The sequence below is a fragment of the Trichomonas vaginalis genome, chromosome II, assembly GCF_026262505.1.
Source record: "Trichomonas vaginalis G3 chromosome II, whole genome shotgun sequence".
NCBI lineage: Eukaryota > Parabasalia > Trichomonadida > Trichomonadidae > Trichomonas > Trichomonas vaginalis.
Genome location: NC_067204.1, coordinates 11674962 through 11694967, shown reverse-complemented (window position 1 = coordinate 11694967; position 20006 = coordinate 11674962). Strand labels below are relative to the sequence as shown.

The 20006-nt window shown below is 33.8% G+C and overlaps 7 protein-coding genes across 7 annotated transcripts, besides 3 other annotated features; 4 read left to right on the top strand and 3 right to left on the bottom strand.

Moving 5' to 3' along the window:
* Nucleotides 1-372: 372 nt before the first annotated feature.
* On the top strand, nt 373-1602 carry TVAGG3_0528420 (uncharacterized protein; the record flags this gene model as incomplete). The annotated part of the gene is made up of 1 exon (XM_001583916.1): nt 373-1602. The coding sequence occupies one exon, from the start codon at nt 373-375 to the stop codon at nt 1600-1602; it is 1230 nt and encodes a 409-aa protein (XP_001583966.1).
* Nucleotides 867-2079, bottom strand: TVAGG3_0528410 (Frataxin-like domain family; the record flags this gene model as incomplete). Its single annotated transcript, XM_001583915.2, has 1 exon — nt 1699-2064. One exon carries the CDS (start codon nt 2062-2064, stop codon nt 1699-1701), a length of 366 nt encoding a protein of 121 aa, XP_001583965.1.
* Nucleotides 2080-3127: 1048 nt separating this feature from the next.
* Nucleotides 3128-3366, top strand: TVAGG3_0528400 (uncharacterized protein; the record flags this gene model as incomplete). Its single annotated transcript, XM_001583914.2, has 1 exon — nt 3128-3337. The coding sequence occupies one exon, from the start codon at nt 3128-3130 to the stop codon at nt 3335-3337; it is 210 nt and encodes a 69-aa protein (XP_001583964.1).
* A 365-nt stretch (nt 3367-3731) lies between these two features.
* Nucleotides 3732-6617, top strand: TVAGG3_0528390 (clathrin adaptor protein; the record flags this gene model as incomplete). Its single annotated transcript, XM_051237534.1, has 1 exon — nt 3732-6569. The coding sequence occupies one exon, from the start codon at nt 3732-3734 to the stop codon at nt 6567-6569; it is 2838 nt and encodes a 945-aa protein (XP_051095358.1).
* Nucleotides 6618-6841: 224 nt separating this feature from the next.
* TVAGG3_0528380 (U1 small nuclear ribonucleoprotein C family) lies at nt 6842-7498 on the top strand (the record flags this gene model as incomplete). Its single annotated transcript, XM_001583912.1, has 1 exon — nt 6842-7498. One exon carries the CDS (start codon nt 6842-6844, stop codon nt 7496-7498), a length of 657 nt encoding a protein of 218 aa, XP_001583962.1.
* Nucleotides 7499-7826: 328 nt separating this feature from the next.
* Nucleotides 7827-7864: a mobile genetic element.
* Nucleotides 7865-10426: 2562 nt separating this feature from the next.
* Nucleotides 10427-11208: a mobile genetic element.
* Nucleotides 11209-15854: 4646 nt separating this feature from the next.
* Nucleotides 15855-17069, bottom strand: TVAGG3_0528350 (guanylate cyclase protein; the record flags this gene model as incomplete). Its single annotated transcript, XM_001297215.2, has 1 exon — nt 15855-17069. One exon carries the CDS (start codon nt 17067-17069, stop codon nt 15855-15857), a length of 1215 nt encoding a protein of 404 aa, XP_001297216.2.
* A 769-nt stretch (nt 17070-17838) lies between these two features.
* TVAGG3_0528340 (guanylate cyclase protein) lies at nt 17839-19073 on the bottom strand (the record flags this gene model as incomplete). The annotated part of the gene is made up of 1 exon (XM_001297214.2): nt 17839-19073. A coding segment is annotated over one exon (1235 nt), but the record flags the coding sequence as incomplete, so codon positions are not given.
* Nucleotides 19074-19658: 585 nt separating this feature from the next.
* Nucleotides 19659-20006: part of a mobile genetic element that runs on past the window's edge.

Genomic DNA, 20006 nt, shown 5'->3' with positions numbered 1-20006 from the left:
TGTTTTGACACTTTCCCTAACATATCAGCAATAGAATTAACAATGTTTAGCTGTGCAACAATAAAATCAATGGATCCGATCTATTAAAGTTCGAAATTAACTCCAAAAAAATTATAGAAATTCCAAAATTATAAGTTTCAAGGTAGATGAGATTTGTATGTTTGAAGAAAATCAGTGCAGACTTATACCGCATGTCGAAAATGATGCTGAAAACACAATTGAATGCAAATTTGATCAACAAAATAGATATTGAGATGTTTTAGGAAAGGAAAATAGCTGGAAAGCTATAGTATATTAGTTTTTCCATAAAACCACATGTATCAAAAAAAATCCTGAATTTTCAATAATCGTTGCTAACGGAAAGTTTAAAATATGGATAGGAAAGCGCGGAAGCAAAAATCCCTTGCGCGCTATAACTGGTTCGCAATGAAAATGTTCTTAAAGAATAAAGAAGTTCAAAAAGGCAGAGAAGATCTTACAGATTCAATTCATCAAAAATTAGATGAATTTGCTGGACCTTCTGCACATAAAGTAATGGAGAAAACACAATTTAATTTATCTGTTAGGGCAATTAAATCAATTACATCTAAATCTTTTGATCCTTTCCGAAATTTAATTAAACATAACGATATTCCTGAAACAGAAGATCAAATTGCAACTCACTCAGCATTTCGAGTATTATCTAATATTAGCATACTGCCTTCACTTGATTTCTTAGCAAATCAAGTTACAGAAAAAATAAATCCGATTTATATTTCTCATAAACCAAAAGTTAAGCATCGGAAGAACGAAGATAAGGTCAATAGTGTTCTAGGATCCGTTATTAATCATATGCAGCTGCATATTCCTCTTCCAGATTTTGATGCCGAATTAGAGCCATTATTTACTCACCCATCCGGAAAAAGAACATTCTCACGTATGGAAGATGAAGAATTTGCATTAAAACAGATAGCAGCAAATGCAGTTGGAGCAGATTCATTTTTATTAAAGCCTTTCAAATCAATTTCAGCGCCAAAGCAGTCACTTCGACCATTATTACGCGTAGCATATCCATCACGTGATACTACATCTAAATTTAACCCAATCAGAAACGCTACATTTACTGGAGAATATTATACAACCATAGAACCTCTTGTCAGCAGATCTATGCAACCTGTAGATGAAGAAGGTTTCCCTCTTTACAATTTCGATCTTTCTGTTCTTAAGAAGCGGCTTGGAATCGATACCGAGAATATTTATAAGAGATTTTCGGATTTGGCATACCAGCAAGAAGAAATTAAACAGAGGGAACTTATTAAAGAGCGCGGTCCGGCTCTTGGTGAAGGAGATGTAATTGAATCGTTAGGATTCATTGATGAAGCGATTAATGATGGCTTACGTGAGTTCTCTAAGGAAGTTGTTGGTCTTAACGATGCAATTGAAGCTTCTTCTGCCTTCACTTCTGACTTATCTTCCAAAATTCTTCGGCAAAGCGTTACTGGATCTGTTTTCTCTCAACTTAATATTCTTACACCTTTCCTGTTTGGAGCTGCCAATATTAAGATGCATAATATTGATGAGAGAAGAGCAGAAGAACAACAACTTATCAAATCAAAACCATAAATCTATTGTTTGTTTACGATTATTTAATATTTTACTATTTAACCATATTTGGTATTCCAATTAGAAAAAAAATTAGATAATAACATAAATCTATTTTTAGCAACCGAAAGCAGTCTGTAATTCTTCTGTTAAACAAACCTTAAGGGAACGATCTTTGATCTTATGATCAAACCAATCATTCCTTTCGTTATCGTAATCGAATTTAAGGGAGCCAGATACTGGTGAGCTGACCCAAATCTGATGTCCTGGTAATTGACGGCTAAGAAGGAATTGATTTCCCTTCATTGACAAGGTGAGAGAGTCATCGTTCGCTTCTGCAAAGAATTCATCGCCTTTGCTTTCGTATTTAGACTGAAAATAGTCGCAAAGAGAAAACAACGTATCAGCTGTTTTCTGCTTGAATGCATTATCTGATGTGAATGCTCCATATCCCATTATACTACGAGAAAATCCGCTTAACATGATGTTAGAAATGTGTTCTTAAAATTTCAATTCAAAATTTTGTAAATTTTTTCCCAAGTTAGTCACTCAGTTTTCAATTTTTAATAGTAAAATGGAACAGACCTGGAGCAAACAAGAAAAAGATTCGAATAAATCCTATGGAAACTAAGTCCAATTTTTTGAAAAATTCTTATTATCGAAAATAACATTGTGATTGAGTTTTTAATGAATAAATTCGTATAAGTATCAATTTTAAATCATGATCGCATTTCCAAAAATATTTCAAAATCAGAATTTTATAATAAAAATCGTATTTTTTCATTTCATTTTGGAATTTTCGAATTTTTTTTGGAAAATTCAATCTATGATTTAAGAAGAACTGTAATTATACTTAGAAACTAGTAGGATAAGTTGATATATTGGTATAGAAATTAGCATATAAATCATGTTTTTTGAAATAATATTCCTCGAATTCAAGATATATATGCCAATTAGTGACACTTTTAAATCAAAGTTTTGCTATTATAATCAATTGTCACGGATCACATGTTCTAAATTATGGTTTTAGGCATATTATTCTTCTAATCTTTAGCTAAATTTGGCCATTTAAGTTTAATCATCTCGTTGTTGACTTTTTTTGTCACGAATAGTCATTATAAAGCTTATATCATTAAGATAGTTTCCAAATGATATTTGTTCTCCTATTATGATATATATTTTCAAAAAATTCATTAACCTTATACAATATCCATGTAATAATGCTTAGTGGCTACTTCAGATAGGATAGAATCATACATTGAATTGAAATCATAGTCGAAGTTCAAGGATAATAAGTAACATGGATGATTTCATTATCACATTATCACTTACGTGTATGGCAATGAGCAAATATGGATGTATTACTTATTCTCCACATCGTCAATCAATTCTTTCCTTTTTTTGAGTATTTGACATCAGCCAGCATTTACCATAATGGTGAAAGATCTTATGTCATAATGAAACCTTCTATGAAATGATTCAAAATCTCCGGTAGAGTCAAACAATCGTTCTCTCAGAAAAAATTGCATAGTTGTAAAATTTTCAAATGTTTTTACTTTTCCTTCTTTTTGTAGCCTTCAGAAGAGCACGTAATCCCTACATGGATCCAGAGCACGAGGAAGCACACCGCGAAGTCAAAGAAGAAACTACCGATTCTCAACCAGACGATTGCGAAGATGTAAAGGAACCACACAAAGGTATTATTATCAAATCTGTGTTTAAGCTAGGCGCAGGACTGATAGTACCCCAAATTTAGTTGTTTTGTTTATTAAAATTTTACATTACAATTTTATACTTCTTTTTGAAACATGATACTAAGTTTATTACTTTATACACACGTAAGTTTTAAATATTAGTCTGGTCCCAAGTCTATAATTTTAGATATTGAAATACGATATAAAAATTATTGAGTTAAATCCATCGGGGACTCTAGAATAGTTAGTCATTGATGTAATTTACTACTTTTTATAACTTGCATTTACTCATTTCACAAACAACAAATATCGGTCATCCAATAATGGTCGTTTTGCCAATTTAAGAGGAAAAATCAATTTGATATAGGTTAATATTTAATAAGCATCTACAAGAGCAAGTGAAACCTCAATTTTTCAATCTATCGGCGAATTCTATCGTTTTTTATAAATTTAGGGATGAGTCTTATTAGTGCTATTACAGGTAACATCAATGGTCTCAAGAACTTCATTACTGAAATTCTCGAGTGCCAGTCCAAGGAACAAGAAGTTGCCCGTGTTAAGAAAGAACTCGCAAAGATTCGCCAGAGTTTCGGCAAATCCGGCCTCAATGGTTACAGCCGTAAGAAATACGTAGCTAAGCTTCTTTATATCCACCTTCTCGGCTACTCCTTTGACTTCGGTTTCCCACAAATGGTCGAATTGGTTGCTTCAAACGTATTTTCTGAAAAGCAGATCGGTTACATCACACTCGGTGTTTACTTAAATGGTAACTACGACCTTGTCACAATGTTCATCGAGCATTTCCGTAAAGAAATTCGTAATCAAGAAAACGAACCAGGCCAGTGCCTTGCTATCGCCGCTGCTGCTAACATCGGTGGCCGCGAAATTGCTGAAGCACTTTCAGGCCCAATTCTTCAGGCTTTGATCAATCCAAAGAACTCCGACTTCGTTAAGAAGACAGCATGCCTTGCTCTTTGCCGTCTTTACCGCGAAACACCATCCGTCATCCAGCTCGAGCCAACTTTCATCGAAGGCCTCAATCAGCTCTTATTCAGCATGAACTATGGTGTCCAGCTTTCCGCAGCCTCCCTTATCTTGATCCTCCTCCAGCGTTATTCCGATAAGATGGCTCTTGTCCTTCCAACAGCTCTCATGCAGCTCGGAAAGATTTTCTTCGATGGAACTGTTTCTCCAGACTACTTATACGGCCGCAACCCAGCTCCATGGCTTATCCTCAAGTACATGCGTATTATCCAATACAAGACTAACTGGGATGAGTCAGAAACCGACAGAATTACAAGAATTCTCGACAACTGCCTCCAGAAGACAGATGTATCCCTTGCTGCCAAGGAAGTCCACTCCAACCTCATCTTACTCTTCGAAGCAATCAACTTCATCATTGCTCGCCAATTCTCCAACCAACTTATGCAGCGTTCCGCTTCAATCCTTGGTGGATTCCTTAACGCCAAGCTTTCCAACGTCCGCTACTTAGCTCTCGAGTCACTTACACGTCTTGTCCAGGCCAATCCTTCGATCATTCCATCTCTTGACCAGCACAGACAGACACTTTACCTTGCTCTTCGTGACCCAGATAACTCCATCCGCCGCAGAACACTTTCATTACTCTTCGCTGTCTGCACAAAGGAGTCAGCCGAAGAAATTGTCCACGAACTCTTGAACTACCTCAGATTCGCAGACATTACAATGAGAGAACCACTCTGCCTCAAGATCGCCGTCATGGCCGAGCAGTTCGCTGAAGATCCAGCCTGGTTCGTTGATGTTGTTCTTCAATTGATCACAATGGCCGGTGATGAGTGCTCCGATGGTGTCTGGCACCGTGTTATCCAGGTCGTCTCCAACGTCCAGTCACTCCAGAGATACGCAACAATGACATCTTTCGGATCAATGTGCGCAAACAACCCACACGACAGACTTATCGCTCTTACAGCCCAGCTTGTTGGTGAATACATCCAAATCACCGATATCAGACCAGAAGAAGTCATCCAGGAACTCATTGCCAAGTACAAGATCGCATCTGACATTTCCAAGGGCATCATCATCACAGCTCTTGCCAAGATCGGTGCCAAGTACCCACCAGGCAAGCAGACAGTCCTTGAATTCATCCAGACATTGACATCCTCCACAAATATCGACATCCAACAGCGTGCAATCGAATACATTACAATTCTCAACGCCCCACCACAAGTCATGCAAGCCGTCTTCAAGCCAATTCCACCGTTCGAGAACAAGAAGTCCTCCTTATTACGTAAGGTCATGCTCGAACAGGCCGAAGAAGGCCTCGAAGAGGAAGACGAAGAGGACAAGAACGAGGAAGACCCATCCAAGTTCGTTACACAGCTTCCTACAAAGGCCGCCCCAGCAGCACCAGCAGCAGCTCCAGCACCAGAGCCAAAGAACAACGCCGACGCAATGGATCTCCTTGGCCTCGGCTCTCCAGCACCAGCACCAGCACAGCCGAAACCAGTTGCCAAGCCAACAGATTTCGGACTTGGCGCTCCAGCAACACCACAGAACGCCGTCACAGACTTACTCAGCGCCGCACCAGTCACCAATGTCCCAGCACCACTCAACGACAAGGAAGCCATCAAGAAGCACTTCTTGGCGAACGACCAAGGTCTCTGCTTCGAAGATGCCAACATCGCTGTCAATCTCTCGATCCAAGTCAACCATCCAAACGCCATTCTTTCATTCAACATCCAGAACAAGACAGGAGGAATCCTCACAAACGTCGGTGTCCACATTCCACCAGTTCCATTCCTTGCTGTCCAGTCCAAACCAGGCGCGACACAGATCAACCGCGGAGAGATGACTGTTTTCCAGTTCGCTTTGAGAGTCAGGCAACCATTCATCGACCCACCGTCATACACACTCAGATACACATGGAGCGAACAGAGCCACAACGAGGTCTTAGACTTGCCATTCAACATCTTCAAGTTCACTGCTCCATTCAACATGGACTACAACAACTTCTTCGCTCGCTGGGGACAGTTGACTTCTCCTGCTCAACAGGCAACTGCTTCATTCAACCCAGTTGGAGACCCAACAAACCAGATGAAGCAGGTAATGACATCTGTCTTCAAGGTCCCTGTTTTGCCATTGCAAGTTCCACCGGGCAACGTTTGCGGTGCTGGAATTATCAACGCTGAAGGTGGTGTTTTGGGTATCCTCTGCAGATTCTTCATCGAAAACGGAAAGTGCAACGTTCAGATCAAGGGAACATCTCCTCAGATTACTGCTGCAGTTCAGAAGGTTCTCGATTTATACCTCAAATAAAAAAATAGGTATAAATTTTTTTTATCCCTAAACAAAACACATTTCTTCTAACTTTTTAAAGTTTTTTAAAAAGATTTTCAATGAATTGTATCATTTTGTAAAAAATTTGATAAAATATTGATGAAATTATTAAAATGAAACCAATTTTTCAATATTATCAGGTAGTTTTTGATATATAGAGAAATATTATTTATGATGACTTTACACAATTCTCTTTCTGCTTTGAGATAATGGAGATGGAAAGTTAAAAATCATGTAAAAAAGTGACAAAAATGGGGAGAAAAAGATGCTACTGCCCATATTGCGATGTTTATTTAGTACATAACAGCTTAAGATCGCGAAGAGACCATCTAAATGGATTTAAGCATTTAGCTGCAGTTTCTATTTATTATCACAGATTTATTCCTGAAGTTTTCAAAAATGGAGGATTTTCAACAAATGAAACAGAAGATACATCAGGTTTACCAAACACACCACAGCCAAAGGGATTACCAAAACCAAATCCAACAAATTCAATCTCACCATTACCTATTCCTCCTGTTATGCCGAAGCCAGTTATATCTTCAACACTTCCTCCAATCCCTCCACCAGTACCACGCCCTTCTGGACCACCTACTCTCCCAACTATTCCTCCATCTTTACCAAAGCCTGTTGGACCTCCTTCAATTCCAAAACCTGTAGGACCACCTACAATACCAAAGCCAATTGGGCCGCCCTCCATTCCAAAACAAGTTGGTCCTCCATCAATACCAAAACCGATCGGTCCGCCTTCTGTTTCAAAGCAGATCGGTCCACAACCTGTCCAAAAACCTATTGGACCGCCTTCAATTCAAAAACCAATAGGTCCTCCTTCAATTCAACGCCCTATAGGTCCGCCATCTCCTGCTTCTGTACAAGAACCAAATCGAGATGATTCCGCAACAAAATGATAGTATTTGTTTAGACTTTTTCAAAGAATAATATAATCTTTTTTTTGATTTTATATAGGATGCAACCGTAATCTATACAGAAAGATCAGAAGAATACATATTTTTATTATTTTACTATGTTATTTTTATTTTCGTCATTATTTTAATTATATATTAATAAATTGTTTTGATTTTATGCCGCACACTATAGCCTTTTATGTTTTATGCAATAAAATTTATAATATCAATATCAACAAACTTATTTCAGAGATATTTTTGAAATTTATCATCAAAGGAAAAATAAATCCATTAAAGATAGTCCCATCCTGCTGAAAACGGCTTTCAATAGTGTTGTAAACAGAAATTCATCAAAAGTGACACCTCAGAAAAGCTAAAATATTGAATTTTTGGAACTTTTGATAGAGCACGTTTTTAAATATTAATTAAAGTAAATGTATATTTTGTAAAGATTCTTTTTAATAAAAAAATAAAATTTTGAAGAAGAACACAAAATCTTCTGAAAAATAATATCACATAAACTCATATTATTTTCTAATATATAACTATTTTATATAAAAATCAAATTCAATGATCTTAAAAGTGAAGGATAAACCTCAAAATTTACGAATATAATGAGTGGGAATATAATGCTTATCTATCATAAAACCATATGAAATATCAATTTTTGCTTTACGCCTAATTTTTGACGACAATTAGCAAAAAATGTTAAATGTTAACACTCAGTCCATTTGAATATGAAAAATAAAATTGACTTTGATTAAATGTTTTTATTTATCATGCAATTCTTCTTGCGACCAAAGATTTGAATAAAATTTCAAAAAATAAGATAGCTTAAAAATAATATACGGTAGTGTTTACTAATAGATGAATAGTATATAAATTCTATTAAAATGGATTTGATCCAAAAAAATATAAAACCAAAAATAATTGTTATAATTTAAATGAAGAAGTAATTTAAAACGATTTTATTTATGATCAAATTTTATATATTTTTTTGGATCAAATCCATTTTAATAGAATTTATATACTATTCATCAGTAGTATATGTTGAAGGGTTTAGTGACTTTTTTTGTTACGTCTATATATAGATGAAGGTATATTTTCACATCTTCTATATATAGATGATATAAAAATTTTGAGAGAGGGTCAAAGTTGCTATTTGTCACTTTTCCACAAGAATATAATGGGGAAAAAGTTATCATATAGTTGATCTCATTCACTGACGTGAGAGATGCATGTAGTGTAATGTGATAAACAGTGTGATTGCTGCTCTAAGTCCTAGGTTCGAGACACATTGGCTTCATTTTTCTCTTTTTTATTGACGTAAACTATTCAATTTTTGTGTTCTCCATTCAAATTTCAGAATTTTTTTTGCAGATTTCACGCTACATTCGAAGTTACCTTTTGTAACAACCACCACTGCCTACGAAAGACGAAAGTGTGTCACGATTTCACCCGGAAATCCGACGGTTGTTTAAGAGTATGCACTTTTGTTACATCTATATATAGACGATACATTAAAATATTTATATACTAAACACATTAAAAAATTAACATTAATTTTAAAATAATTTATTTTTTTATCTTTTATAAAAGAAGCTATATATAGATGATGTCAGATATTCCGCGATTAATTAAACATTGTTTAAATCCTGAATGGGTTAAACTTCAATTTAAAAATGAAGATTGTGAATTATTAAATGAATATGAAAGCCAAAATAAGCTAATGAGGTATAAATATAATGATAAAGAATATTTAATTTCATGGAATCAATGGAGTCATAATCAAAGACCTCATAAACGAGAAGAAGAAATTGAAAATAATGAAATGGAAATCATTGATGACATTAAAGAGGATGGAATTCCTAAATTTTGTAGAAAAACCTTTAGAACTAAGTTAGGAGCATATAAACGTAGAGTATTAAATCCTGAATATCTTAAACATCAATTTAAAAAGGAAGATTGTGAATTATTAAACGCTAATGAATATGAAAATGCTAAATCAAAACTGAGATATAAATATATTGGAAGTGATGAAAGGTGTAAAGATAAAGATAAAGTTTATTCAGTTTCATATAATAACTGGCACACGTTAGGGATAAGAAAACATTTAGGAGATTATGGTAAAAGTTCCGAATTCTTTAAATCTAGTATGTACGAGAGAGTAAAAGAAATTAGAAATAATTATTTTCATGAATAAAAAATAAACTTTAAAAATTCATGTCTTACATTTTTGAATAATTTATTTTTTTAATTCGTAAGAAATGAGTGAATCAAAATTCGTGACTGTGAATCAATTAATGGATAAACTTTCACCAATTCTCACCCAGGTTAAACAAGTAGACGTTTATTTTGATGATTGCGTACAAAGTTTATTTTATAAAGGTAAGTTTAATATTAAACCTATTGCTTTTGCATTTGATGGTAAATTAATCGAAAATTCAAAAATTTGGGAATTAATTCCGGATATTGAATTTATAACAAATATTAAGGATAAATGGTTTAAACAACAAAACCACCTCACTAAAGTTCTTTGTAGATTAATGATTAAAACTGAGGAAAAAGAATTTAACGGGTTTAAATATCATCCATGTAAAATTTTAGAACTTGGTAACGAAAAACTTCAGAAAAAATTAAACGATAGACTATCAAAAGATAAAGTTGAAAGAGTAAATAAACTCGCTAAAAGTAATGGTAATGGTAATGATGAAGAAGAAGAATTTGATGAGTTCAACATAGAACTTTAAGAAACTAATGATTATTTGAATTTATGAAATCAATTATTTGATTCATTCTTTCTTCAATCTCTTCTATTCTTTTTGTTAAATCATCAATTTTCATTAATGAGGTGATTCTTGATTGAGGAATAGATTTCAAACTAACCACTCCTTTTATTTTTGAAATTTTGAATCCATCAACTTTAAACATGAGTAGGGGTAATTTTAGCTAAAAATGACACACCCGTGAAGGGTGTGATTACCGATCGGTAATTTCGACAGTTTAGAATTTAAAATTTTTTATGGAACTGTTGCGAGTTTCATAAAGAATTTAAGGAATATAAGCAAAGATTTGAATCAAAATCTTAGACCTAAGCCGCTCGATTCGCTCGCGGCTTCCGCGAATTACAGATCAGCAAAGATTTGAATCAAAATCTTCGAACTAAGCCGATCGCTTCGCTCGCGGCTTTCTTTATTATTTTAAATTTGCATATTTCCATCAAAAGTTCATAAGGTAAAAAATTTCGTTTATTTTTACTAAGAAAAAAAAGGTTTTTGATAATAAATTTATTTTATTTCGAAAAAGTAGCAATAATCGTAAAAGGGTATTGATAGGCTTGCTAAAGTAACTAATTTTAGCTGTCAAATACTTTTGTATTTTGAAGTAAATTAGTATAAATTTGTTTTTACTTTTATTTCGAAAAAGTAACAATAATCGTAAAAGGGTATTGATAGGCTTGCTAAAGTAACTAATTTTAGCTGTCAAATACTTTTGTATTTTGAAGTAAATTAGTATAAATTTGATATTATTTTAACTCCCTTTGAAAACCTCAATTTTCCATACAGAGGGAACGGGAATAGCATCCAATATTCCCTGAGAATGGTTGCGCATTCTCAGTTCCCTCTATATTTCGAACGAAGCTCTCATCGGTCTTTTTTTTAATACTAAACGTTTTTTCCCCCTGTCACTTTTAGCTAAAATTTGGGTTTGCCGTCAAAATTCAAACTAAAATATTCCAAAATTTGTTTACCAGATGCTGTCTTCATATAAGATCATTAATAACACTACTCATGAAACTCATATTTTGAATTATAAATAGCTTCAGTATCCTTCATTAACAATCAATTTTAAACGTTTGACATATGAATGATATACGAGCACTAAATATTCAAGCATTTCAATATAAAATTGTGATTTTATGATCCCAATTCAGGAGCTAGTCAAAAAAAAAATTAAATAATTTTTGAAATCATTCATTCATAAAAGCAATTACGCGCCTCCACAGAGAAAATCCAATATGCTTTAAACAATATAAAACATTTGAAATCGAAAATAATATATATTTAAAACAAAATATAAAATTATACAATTAATGTTGATTCAACTATATCATCCCTATTTTGCTTTCTAATTTTATAAACTCTCCATACGAAGAATGCAGCAATAGCAATCAATGCAATCACAATAACTAAAGGAACTACAATTGCAGCAGTTTTCTTCGATGTATTATTTGAATCACTCTTATCAGAAGGACTTTGAGTTACGTTGTTTGTAATTGTTGATGAAGAGCTGCTTGAGTATTCAATTGTTGGTGAAGGTATTTGAGCAGGTATTTTTCTGCCCTTAATTTATGATATTCTTTGAGATGCCTTCTATTTTCAGTCAAATTTGATTCTGCTCCGATATATTCCAATGGCATATGGCTTTGTTTATATCCATTCAATGTCATTGATGCTCTCATTCCAGGGTCATGCCATAATGTCGTCATTTTGATATCAGTGTCTAAATTTGTTGTAAATATAACGATCTCGCTAAAATTGGAAGCTGCCATGATGAACTCTTCTCTCCAATCTCCAAGTATATCTCCATGAAACAGCGGATAATGACCACCTTCATCTTCAGCAGGAAATTGTCCATAATATTTATTGAAATCGTAATTAGCTGTGAATAAACGATCTCCTCTTTTAGTTTTGTAATTCCATTTATTAAGATGTCCTCTATCATAACAAGCAGGATTTAATGTTCCATCCCAATATACATTATTACTTGGCCAAAATGTATTTGTAAAATTGTCAGCAAGTTTTGTATTCGTTTTTGCATTGTACATTCCTTGGAATGAAAAGACTTCTAATCCTGGAACAGTTGGATCGAAATCACCAGCATTTCTTCTTCCAACATCATGAACTGTTGTTCCATAATGAATCCATTTCATTTCTCCAGTAGAAGCATTATAGAAATACTCATCAATTAAGTCAGGATTATTTTGTTGTATACCATATCCGCTCATTGTTGTATCTTCATTATTAAACTTTGCAACATAGAATCTATCACCATGAATAATTCTTTGCGTTCCAAGATTAAATCTGATTGTTCCATTTCCATTTAGAACATAACCGATTTCATGGATTTCGTCAATTCCATCAAAATCAACATCAGCAATTCTAAAGTGATGACCTTCAGGATAGTTAATATCAGGTTGATATGAATCTGTCCAGTTCCAATCCATCTTAAACATGTTGTTTGTGAATGAGAAAGCTGCAACATAGTTGTAAAATCTCTTTTTATCATCTCTGTTTTTGAATACAACTATTAAAGATGGTTTCTCAAGGGACAGCCAACCAACACCAAACAAAGTACCCATTGGACATATTGTGGGAAAAAGTTCGGAAGTTTTGCTTTTTGTAATTTTACCTGTCAATCATCGACACAAGCAATCCATTGATCTATATCATTATCACGAGTGAATACATATCCATCGCCAAACGTGAAATTGTTTGCAATTCGAATATAAACTTCAGATTTCCCGTCACCATCTAAATCATAAATGTTTATTCCGTCAATTTGGCCAACATTAACAGTTGTTGATCCTGGTTCGATCATATACTTATTAATACTATTAGGACCTAGATTTAATGTCCAAAGATAAGTTCCATTGTGTAAATATGCTTCAACAGTTTGAATTTCATCAGCATCTATAGCAAGAACAAAGTCAAGATTTCCATCTCCATCTAAATCACCTACCCACACAGTTCTAAACCTTGTTCCATTTCGGATTGGAATTCTAATACATGGAAGATCTGCCTGATTAGCCTTTAACTCGAAATATGAACTGTTTTCTACTTCTATATTATTAATTATTGAGCCAACAAAGTATTTGAAAGATTTGGTTTTATCATGTTTTGTGTCATAAAAATGTGTTACGTTTGTAATAGGATCTGAGTTTAATTTAAGAATAGTTTCATTCTCATCTATTCTATATACATTAAAAGCAATATCATCATCGTCAGTAATTAAAAATCTCCATGAAATAAAAGCCTTGTTTCCTGCACGCACGGCGACAACACCTCTATTTAGATTCTCTGAATACTTACTTATCTTCGTGGTATCATAGCCATATGTGTTTTTTCTGATGAACAAAGAAGAAAACATCATTGTAAGGATTTTGAATGAGTTATTTTTTTAAGGAATTACGATAAAAGTATTCAATTTATTTTTTCAGTGAATTTAAGAGTTTATTGAATGTTTTATTACAGGAGTTAAAATTCGTTAACTATATGGGCACTATTTTCTAGTCGAGAACGAACACGCGCTTTAAGGCGATAACCGCAAATTGAGCAATTTGACAAAATAATTGCACTGTCAAATTTTACATTACAAAATAACCCCAACACCAGAATAACTAATATGGCTTCATTGGATACAGGTTATTATTGATATAATCAATTAAAATTTTAGCTTAATACAATACTTTCTTGACAAGAAATAGAAATTCCAATCTGATTATGCAAAATTCCTTTTTTCTTTTACAATTTGTCTATATCCTTTTTCTTAAAATACATTTTTATAGAATGCATTTTCATTTATTTTGCAATTGATCGCAAAAAGGATCTCAAGAAAAATATCATCAGAAATATAATTAGTCATTTCATAAATAGTTTATCAAATAGAGATTTTTCCATGATGGCATTAATTCCAATGATTCTCCAATCATAATAATTCAAAATCAGATGAAAATACAACTTAATCTTATTCTTTGCTCAGAGGAAAGAGGATATTTCTATAACAAGTCATAAAAATGTAAAATGATTAATCAAAAAGCATGAATAATAAAGTTTAAATATAAAACAATTATAATTATTCAGTTGTAGAATTAAGAGCCATAACAAATGAGGCTTCTTGGTCAGACTTAGTTGCAAAGTTAACGAAGTAAGTAAGTCTTTCACCTTTGCCTTTGAGATAAATTTGACCTCTTTCTTCAACGATGAAGTCCAAACCTTCGATCAAATCCTTTGTTTCACTAGAAATTTGGACACATCCTGGGATATCTGTACTCTGGAGACGAGCAGCGACATTGATTGGATCACCAATGATATCGAATGTTGGCTTATCAGAACCCAAAACGCCACCAATGAGTGGACCACCAGAGTTGACACCAATTCTGACTTCAAGAGAAGCGCTGAGTTTAACATTGATGTCTTCCATGGCCTTCTGGCATCTCAAGCAAGCTCTGCATGCATCTTCTGCATGTTTCTTTGGATCATCTTCTTCTGTGCAGAAAAGACCAGCAGCTGCCATGTAAACATCACCGATTAATTTGATCTTTGTGATGATTGGATATTCGGCAACAATCTTATCAAATGTTGCGAACACCAATGAAAGGTTTGCCATGATTTCTGATGGTGTTAATGTTGCAGCATAATTGGAGAATTTGACAATATCAATGAAGAAGATTGTTGCTGATGGAATTGTGAATGAAATATCTGTTTCACCTCTGTTGAGTCTTACAACGATATCCTTTGGTAAGATCTGATACAACAACTTCTCTGATTTGGCTTTAGCTTCTTCTGCTGCCTTTCTCTTCTGGATCTCTTCTGTTTCGTTTCTTAAGATGAAAACGAAGCTCTTAATTTCATTTGAACCTTCATCTTTCATTCCAATCAAGTTAACTGTGAATGGAACGAAATCATTCTTATCATTTAACAAAGTAAGATGGTCTTCCCAGAATGCTGATCCTTGTCCACTTGTCATCATATCAATCTGTTGGTTGAGACGCTGTTGATCATCAGTACCAACGAAATTGGCAAATTGCTGACCAAGCATTTGATCTGGAGTTAAACCGATGTTTGCTGTAACAGAGTTATTGATGATTTCAATAACACTTGAAGCGTTTGTGATAATGATGCATTCACTTGCACCATAAACAATTGACTTTGATGTTGACATTCTTTCAACTTTGGCTTTCTTCTTGCCTGTGAAGAACTCGAGGATTTCTGGTGTATCAATGATTGTTTGCATTGGAAGATGTTTCAAGAGCATCAAGAAAATGCGGTAATTCTGAATCATGACGTTTCTGAAGAACCATGGTAATACAAAAATAAAAATCAAACAAACAAATCCTGCTGCAAGGAAAATGATGTTTTTTGTCATTGTGTTATCATATGTGGTTTTCATTATATGAGAAATTCTCTTTGTTGCTCTGATAACACTTGGATAGAAGTGGAAACGCAAAATGTGTGCATAGTTTGCAGCAACTTCACTCATCATGTTTCCTTGGAAGAACTTTAAGTTCTTAATAACTTCATCGACAAAGAACTTAAGCATCTGAATTTGTGCATCCAAAGAACCACATGCATACATATCATGTATTGACTTTGGTTCTCTTCCTAATCGCAAGTAAATCGCAGTAACTTTCAAGATGCAAGTGATCCAACTCTTCATCGAAGCCAACACTGCCTTCAACTTCGTCATTACCATATAATAATGTTCTTTCTGAGTCCATGAACTTGTCAAGCATTGAAATCTCATTATCTCTTAACTGTGATGTGTTCACAATTGTTTGTGGTAATGATCCATTCAAGAAAATCATCTGAATAGCATTGTTACCGCATTGTGAAGCCATTGTGATTCTCTGGCATGAATAGAAGTACCATCTGAGAATCTTTGTAAGATTGGAGTTCATTTTTGTTGTTGTGATAACAAACAAAGCATAAACAATCAAACAAGCAATTAAAGCAATATAATAAATGATTCTTATTACAACTAAGAATGCTGATTTGACTTCTGTTGTTCCTGCACTGTTTTCACTGTTGAGATCTTGATTCAACATCAATGCCCTTCTGGCATCTTCTTTGACAGGTGGAGGTAATTGATGCAAAATCTGGCACATCTTTGTGATTCTTCTGTTGTATAAGAAACCAATGACGAAAAGTGGAATTCCACAAATAACTGCCATTGCAACTAAACCAAATACAAGCCAAGCAATGAATATACCATCATAATAATTTGCTTTATCAATATAGTAATTAAGAATTGAATGGAATGTTATATCGACGTTTTCTGAAATGGTTGGGATATTTGACAAAATCTGGCAATAATCATTGGATGCATAAAGATTTGCTGGCATTTTGTTTTCATTGTACAAACCAGCAATATAGTTATGCAAGTAACTGAAAACAATTAATTCAGCCTTTAAACTTGCTCTGATCGCGTAATCTGGACTTGCTTGATCACAAACTTTGAATGTAGAGTTTGTTTGAATTAATACGTAAGCGATATCATAAGGATCGTCGCCTTCAAGAGCCTTATCCGCCAATTTATTTAACAATAAGCTAAGGTAGTAACGAGATCTGTTCATGCAAACATATGTCTTCATTGGAAGTGAGATATCTAATGGAATCAATGTTTTTACAACAACATCATCGATAGAAATGTTACCAAGGATTTTTCCTGATGGATCCATTCTATTTGAGTCAGCAGCGAACTTTGACATTGTGTAAACATTAGCATAGATTGTGTAAAATGTTGCATAGCCGATATAAGAAAGATCTTTGTAACTTTTTCTTCTCCATTTCATGTTGATTCTGACATATGCATAGAAGCCAATATAAGCAACAAGGATGATAACTGTACTAGCAACTATATGCATAATAATTGCATTATATTCCCAAGGCCTTGTGTCTTGAATACCATGATGGAATGCCAATCTAACTTTTGCATCTCTCAATATCTTCTTTGAAACTGTTTCTTGTCTTTCAAAGTCAACAGAATTTGAATCGAAACTTGCACCTGTAGAACCAGAATTAGCGCTAGAACTTGATTTCTGGCTTCCACTTTTAGCTTCTTTTCCTGATTTAAGAATTCTGTGTCCTTTTGCATCTAAGACTTTGTCCTTGAGATATCTTGGGAATTTGTTGACCAAAGATCTAAAGGAAACATCAACATTGAAGTTCTTTCCATCACCAATCAATTCTGCTCTGATACTTTCCTTGATTGAATTATCGAAGTCTCCTTTGCATTCTGCCAAGAAATTGGAGTATTCTGTAATAAGTCTCAAGTTGTTTGGATTGCTCATTAATGATGCTTTGAATAATTGATCTAAATCATTAACAAGAAGGCTCAAACTTGAGATATATGCTGAATGAGCTTCATTCTTGTCCCAAAATGCTTTGATTGTGTTCTTGCAAACTTCATTCTTGTTCTTTAGCTTGTTGAACATCTCGAGAGTGTCTTTTGTATCTGAAACTAATCTCTTCATCTTGATTCTGAAGCACTGGTAGATCAAGAATCTGTCGCTAAAACCGAGTTTATGCTTCTGAATGACTCTCTTGAAAAGAACATCCATTTTACGGGACTCGAATGGGAATAATGTGACAACTTGGAGTAACATTGAAAGAGCTCCATCCAAATTGGGGCAGTTAAGGCAGTAATCGGTTAAAGAACCATCAACAAAGTAATCACTGTTAAAGATTAAACCAACAATGATCCACATGTTAGCTTGGTGTGAGTTCTTATTGATCTTGAGTGAATCTAAGTATTCAGGAACATTTGTTACGTCTTCTTGGTATGTTAATGCTTTTCTGAAATCTCCTGAAACTTTTGTAATGGCACCTGTACCACCTATATAGCCCAATATCAATATTATTATGAATACAAATATTGTGTAGTTGAATTTGAACTTATCGACATATGCGATGACGAAATAATTTATATTAAGTACAACTGTTGCTAAACAGAAGGCCATCATGAGAACGTTGCGCCATAGATCATAGAAAGGAAGATAGTAGATACGAAGTTGTACATAAACTGTGATTAAAATGTGAATAATACCACCTAATGTGTAAAACCAGCTATCGAAGTAGTTGAAAATAGCTGAGAGTACGGCACAAGCTGCTGTAATAATGATCCATGTTGTAACTGCATCATATTCGAACATTGGGAAGGGGAAATTAGATAAAACAACTGATCTTGCCTTAAGAATGGAGCTAAGTAAGAAGACGCAGGTGTAAACTGCGAATGCAACTAATCCAAGAGCTATTTCCAAAACATATTCTATGCCAGAATGACCTTTAAGTCCAACAATTCCATGCGCCGCTACGTAAGCTGATGGGACTATCAATATTGGAACGACAATATCAATGAGAATAAATGAAATGTATAGCACCGGAACATAAATTGTATAAAACAAATGATTAAGATATAATGTGAATAAGATCCAAAGTATAGAAAATACTCCAATTGCGATATCTACAATCATCCATATCTGTATTGATGTGCTGTAATTAACCGGATCAATAAATGCGAATATTTGGACAAAATATTTGTTAACATTTGTCCACGGCTGAGTTGTTTTTTGATAAACAGGTGTATAAACCCAGAAACAAATGGAGAGTGTTTGGCATAGGAGATAGAACATGACAATTCCCATAATCCAAGCTGGTAGTTTAACTTGTTGAATCATCTGTTCGAAAAGAGGGAAAACTTTGTCGAGAACATTTCCCTTTGCTGTTACTATGTCTGAGAATTTCTCCCGCGATTGACTGGTGGCTGAAACTGACTTGGAAACGGAAGATTCAGCCATGTTTAAAAATACTGTCTATAAAAACTTCAAATCTCATTCAAAATTTTGAGATCAAAAAATGGAAGGAAATATTAATTCTTATTATAGTATGATAAAATTTTAACTTTGTTCGCTTTAAAAAATAAAACGTATATTTGCGAGGCATTGAATTTTTCAAAAAATTGAATTCAATAAATTTGGCCAAATAGAATTTTTCCCTGATATTATTATATTTCTAACCATCATGTAAAATATAAGAAAGGCTAGTTATCCTAATGAATTGACTTATGAATTTTCACTACTTTACCAATTTTAGAGTATTGGACATGGGATGTGAAATGCACTTATTTCTATAAAATTAGTTCAATTTGAATACATTAAATAAAAGATAGGCTCACAATATTTTGAAATTGATCAAAACTATGGGAGATAATAAGAATATACTTAAAAACATATTTAATAGGATTTTACCTTAGCGATCTATCTGTGGTAATTTTTAGTCTCTACACTATTTCAATATAAGCTCCATTTTTAAACGGTTTTTAAAAATCGAGCATTGAAAAGTGTGATGAGACTAGTGAATTATTTTTTTGAACGACTTTACTCGAGTAGGGGTAATTTTAGCTAAAAGTGACACACCCGTGAAGGGTGTGATTACCGATCGGTAATTTCGACAGTTTAGAATTTAAAATTTTTTATGGAACTGTTGCGAGTTTCATAAAGAATTTAAGGAATATAAGCAAAGATTTGAATCAAAATCTTAGACCTAAGCCGCTCGATTCGCTCGCGGCTTCCGCGAATTACAGATCAGCAAAGATTTGAATCAAAATCTTCGAACTAAGCCGATCGCTTCGCTCGCGGCTTTCTTTATTATTTTAAATTTGCATATTTCCATCAAAAGTTCATAAGGTAAAAAATTTCGTTTATTTTTACTAAGAAAAAAAAGGTTTTTGA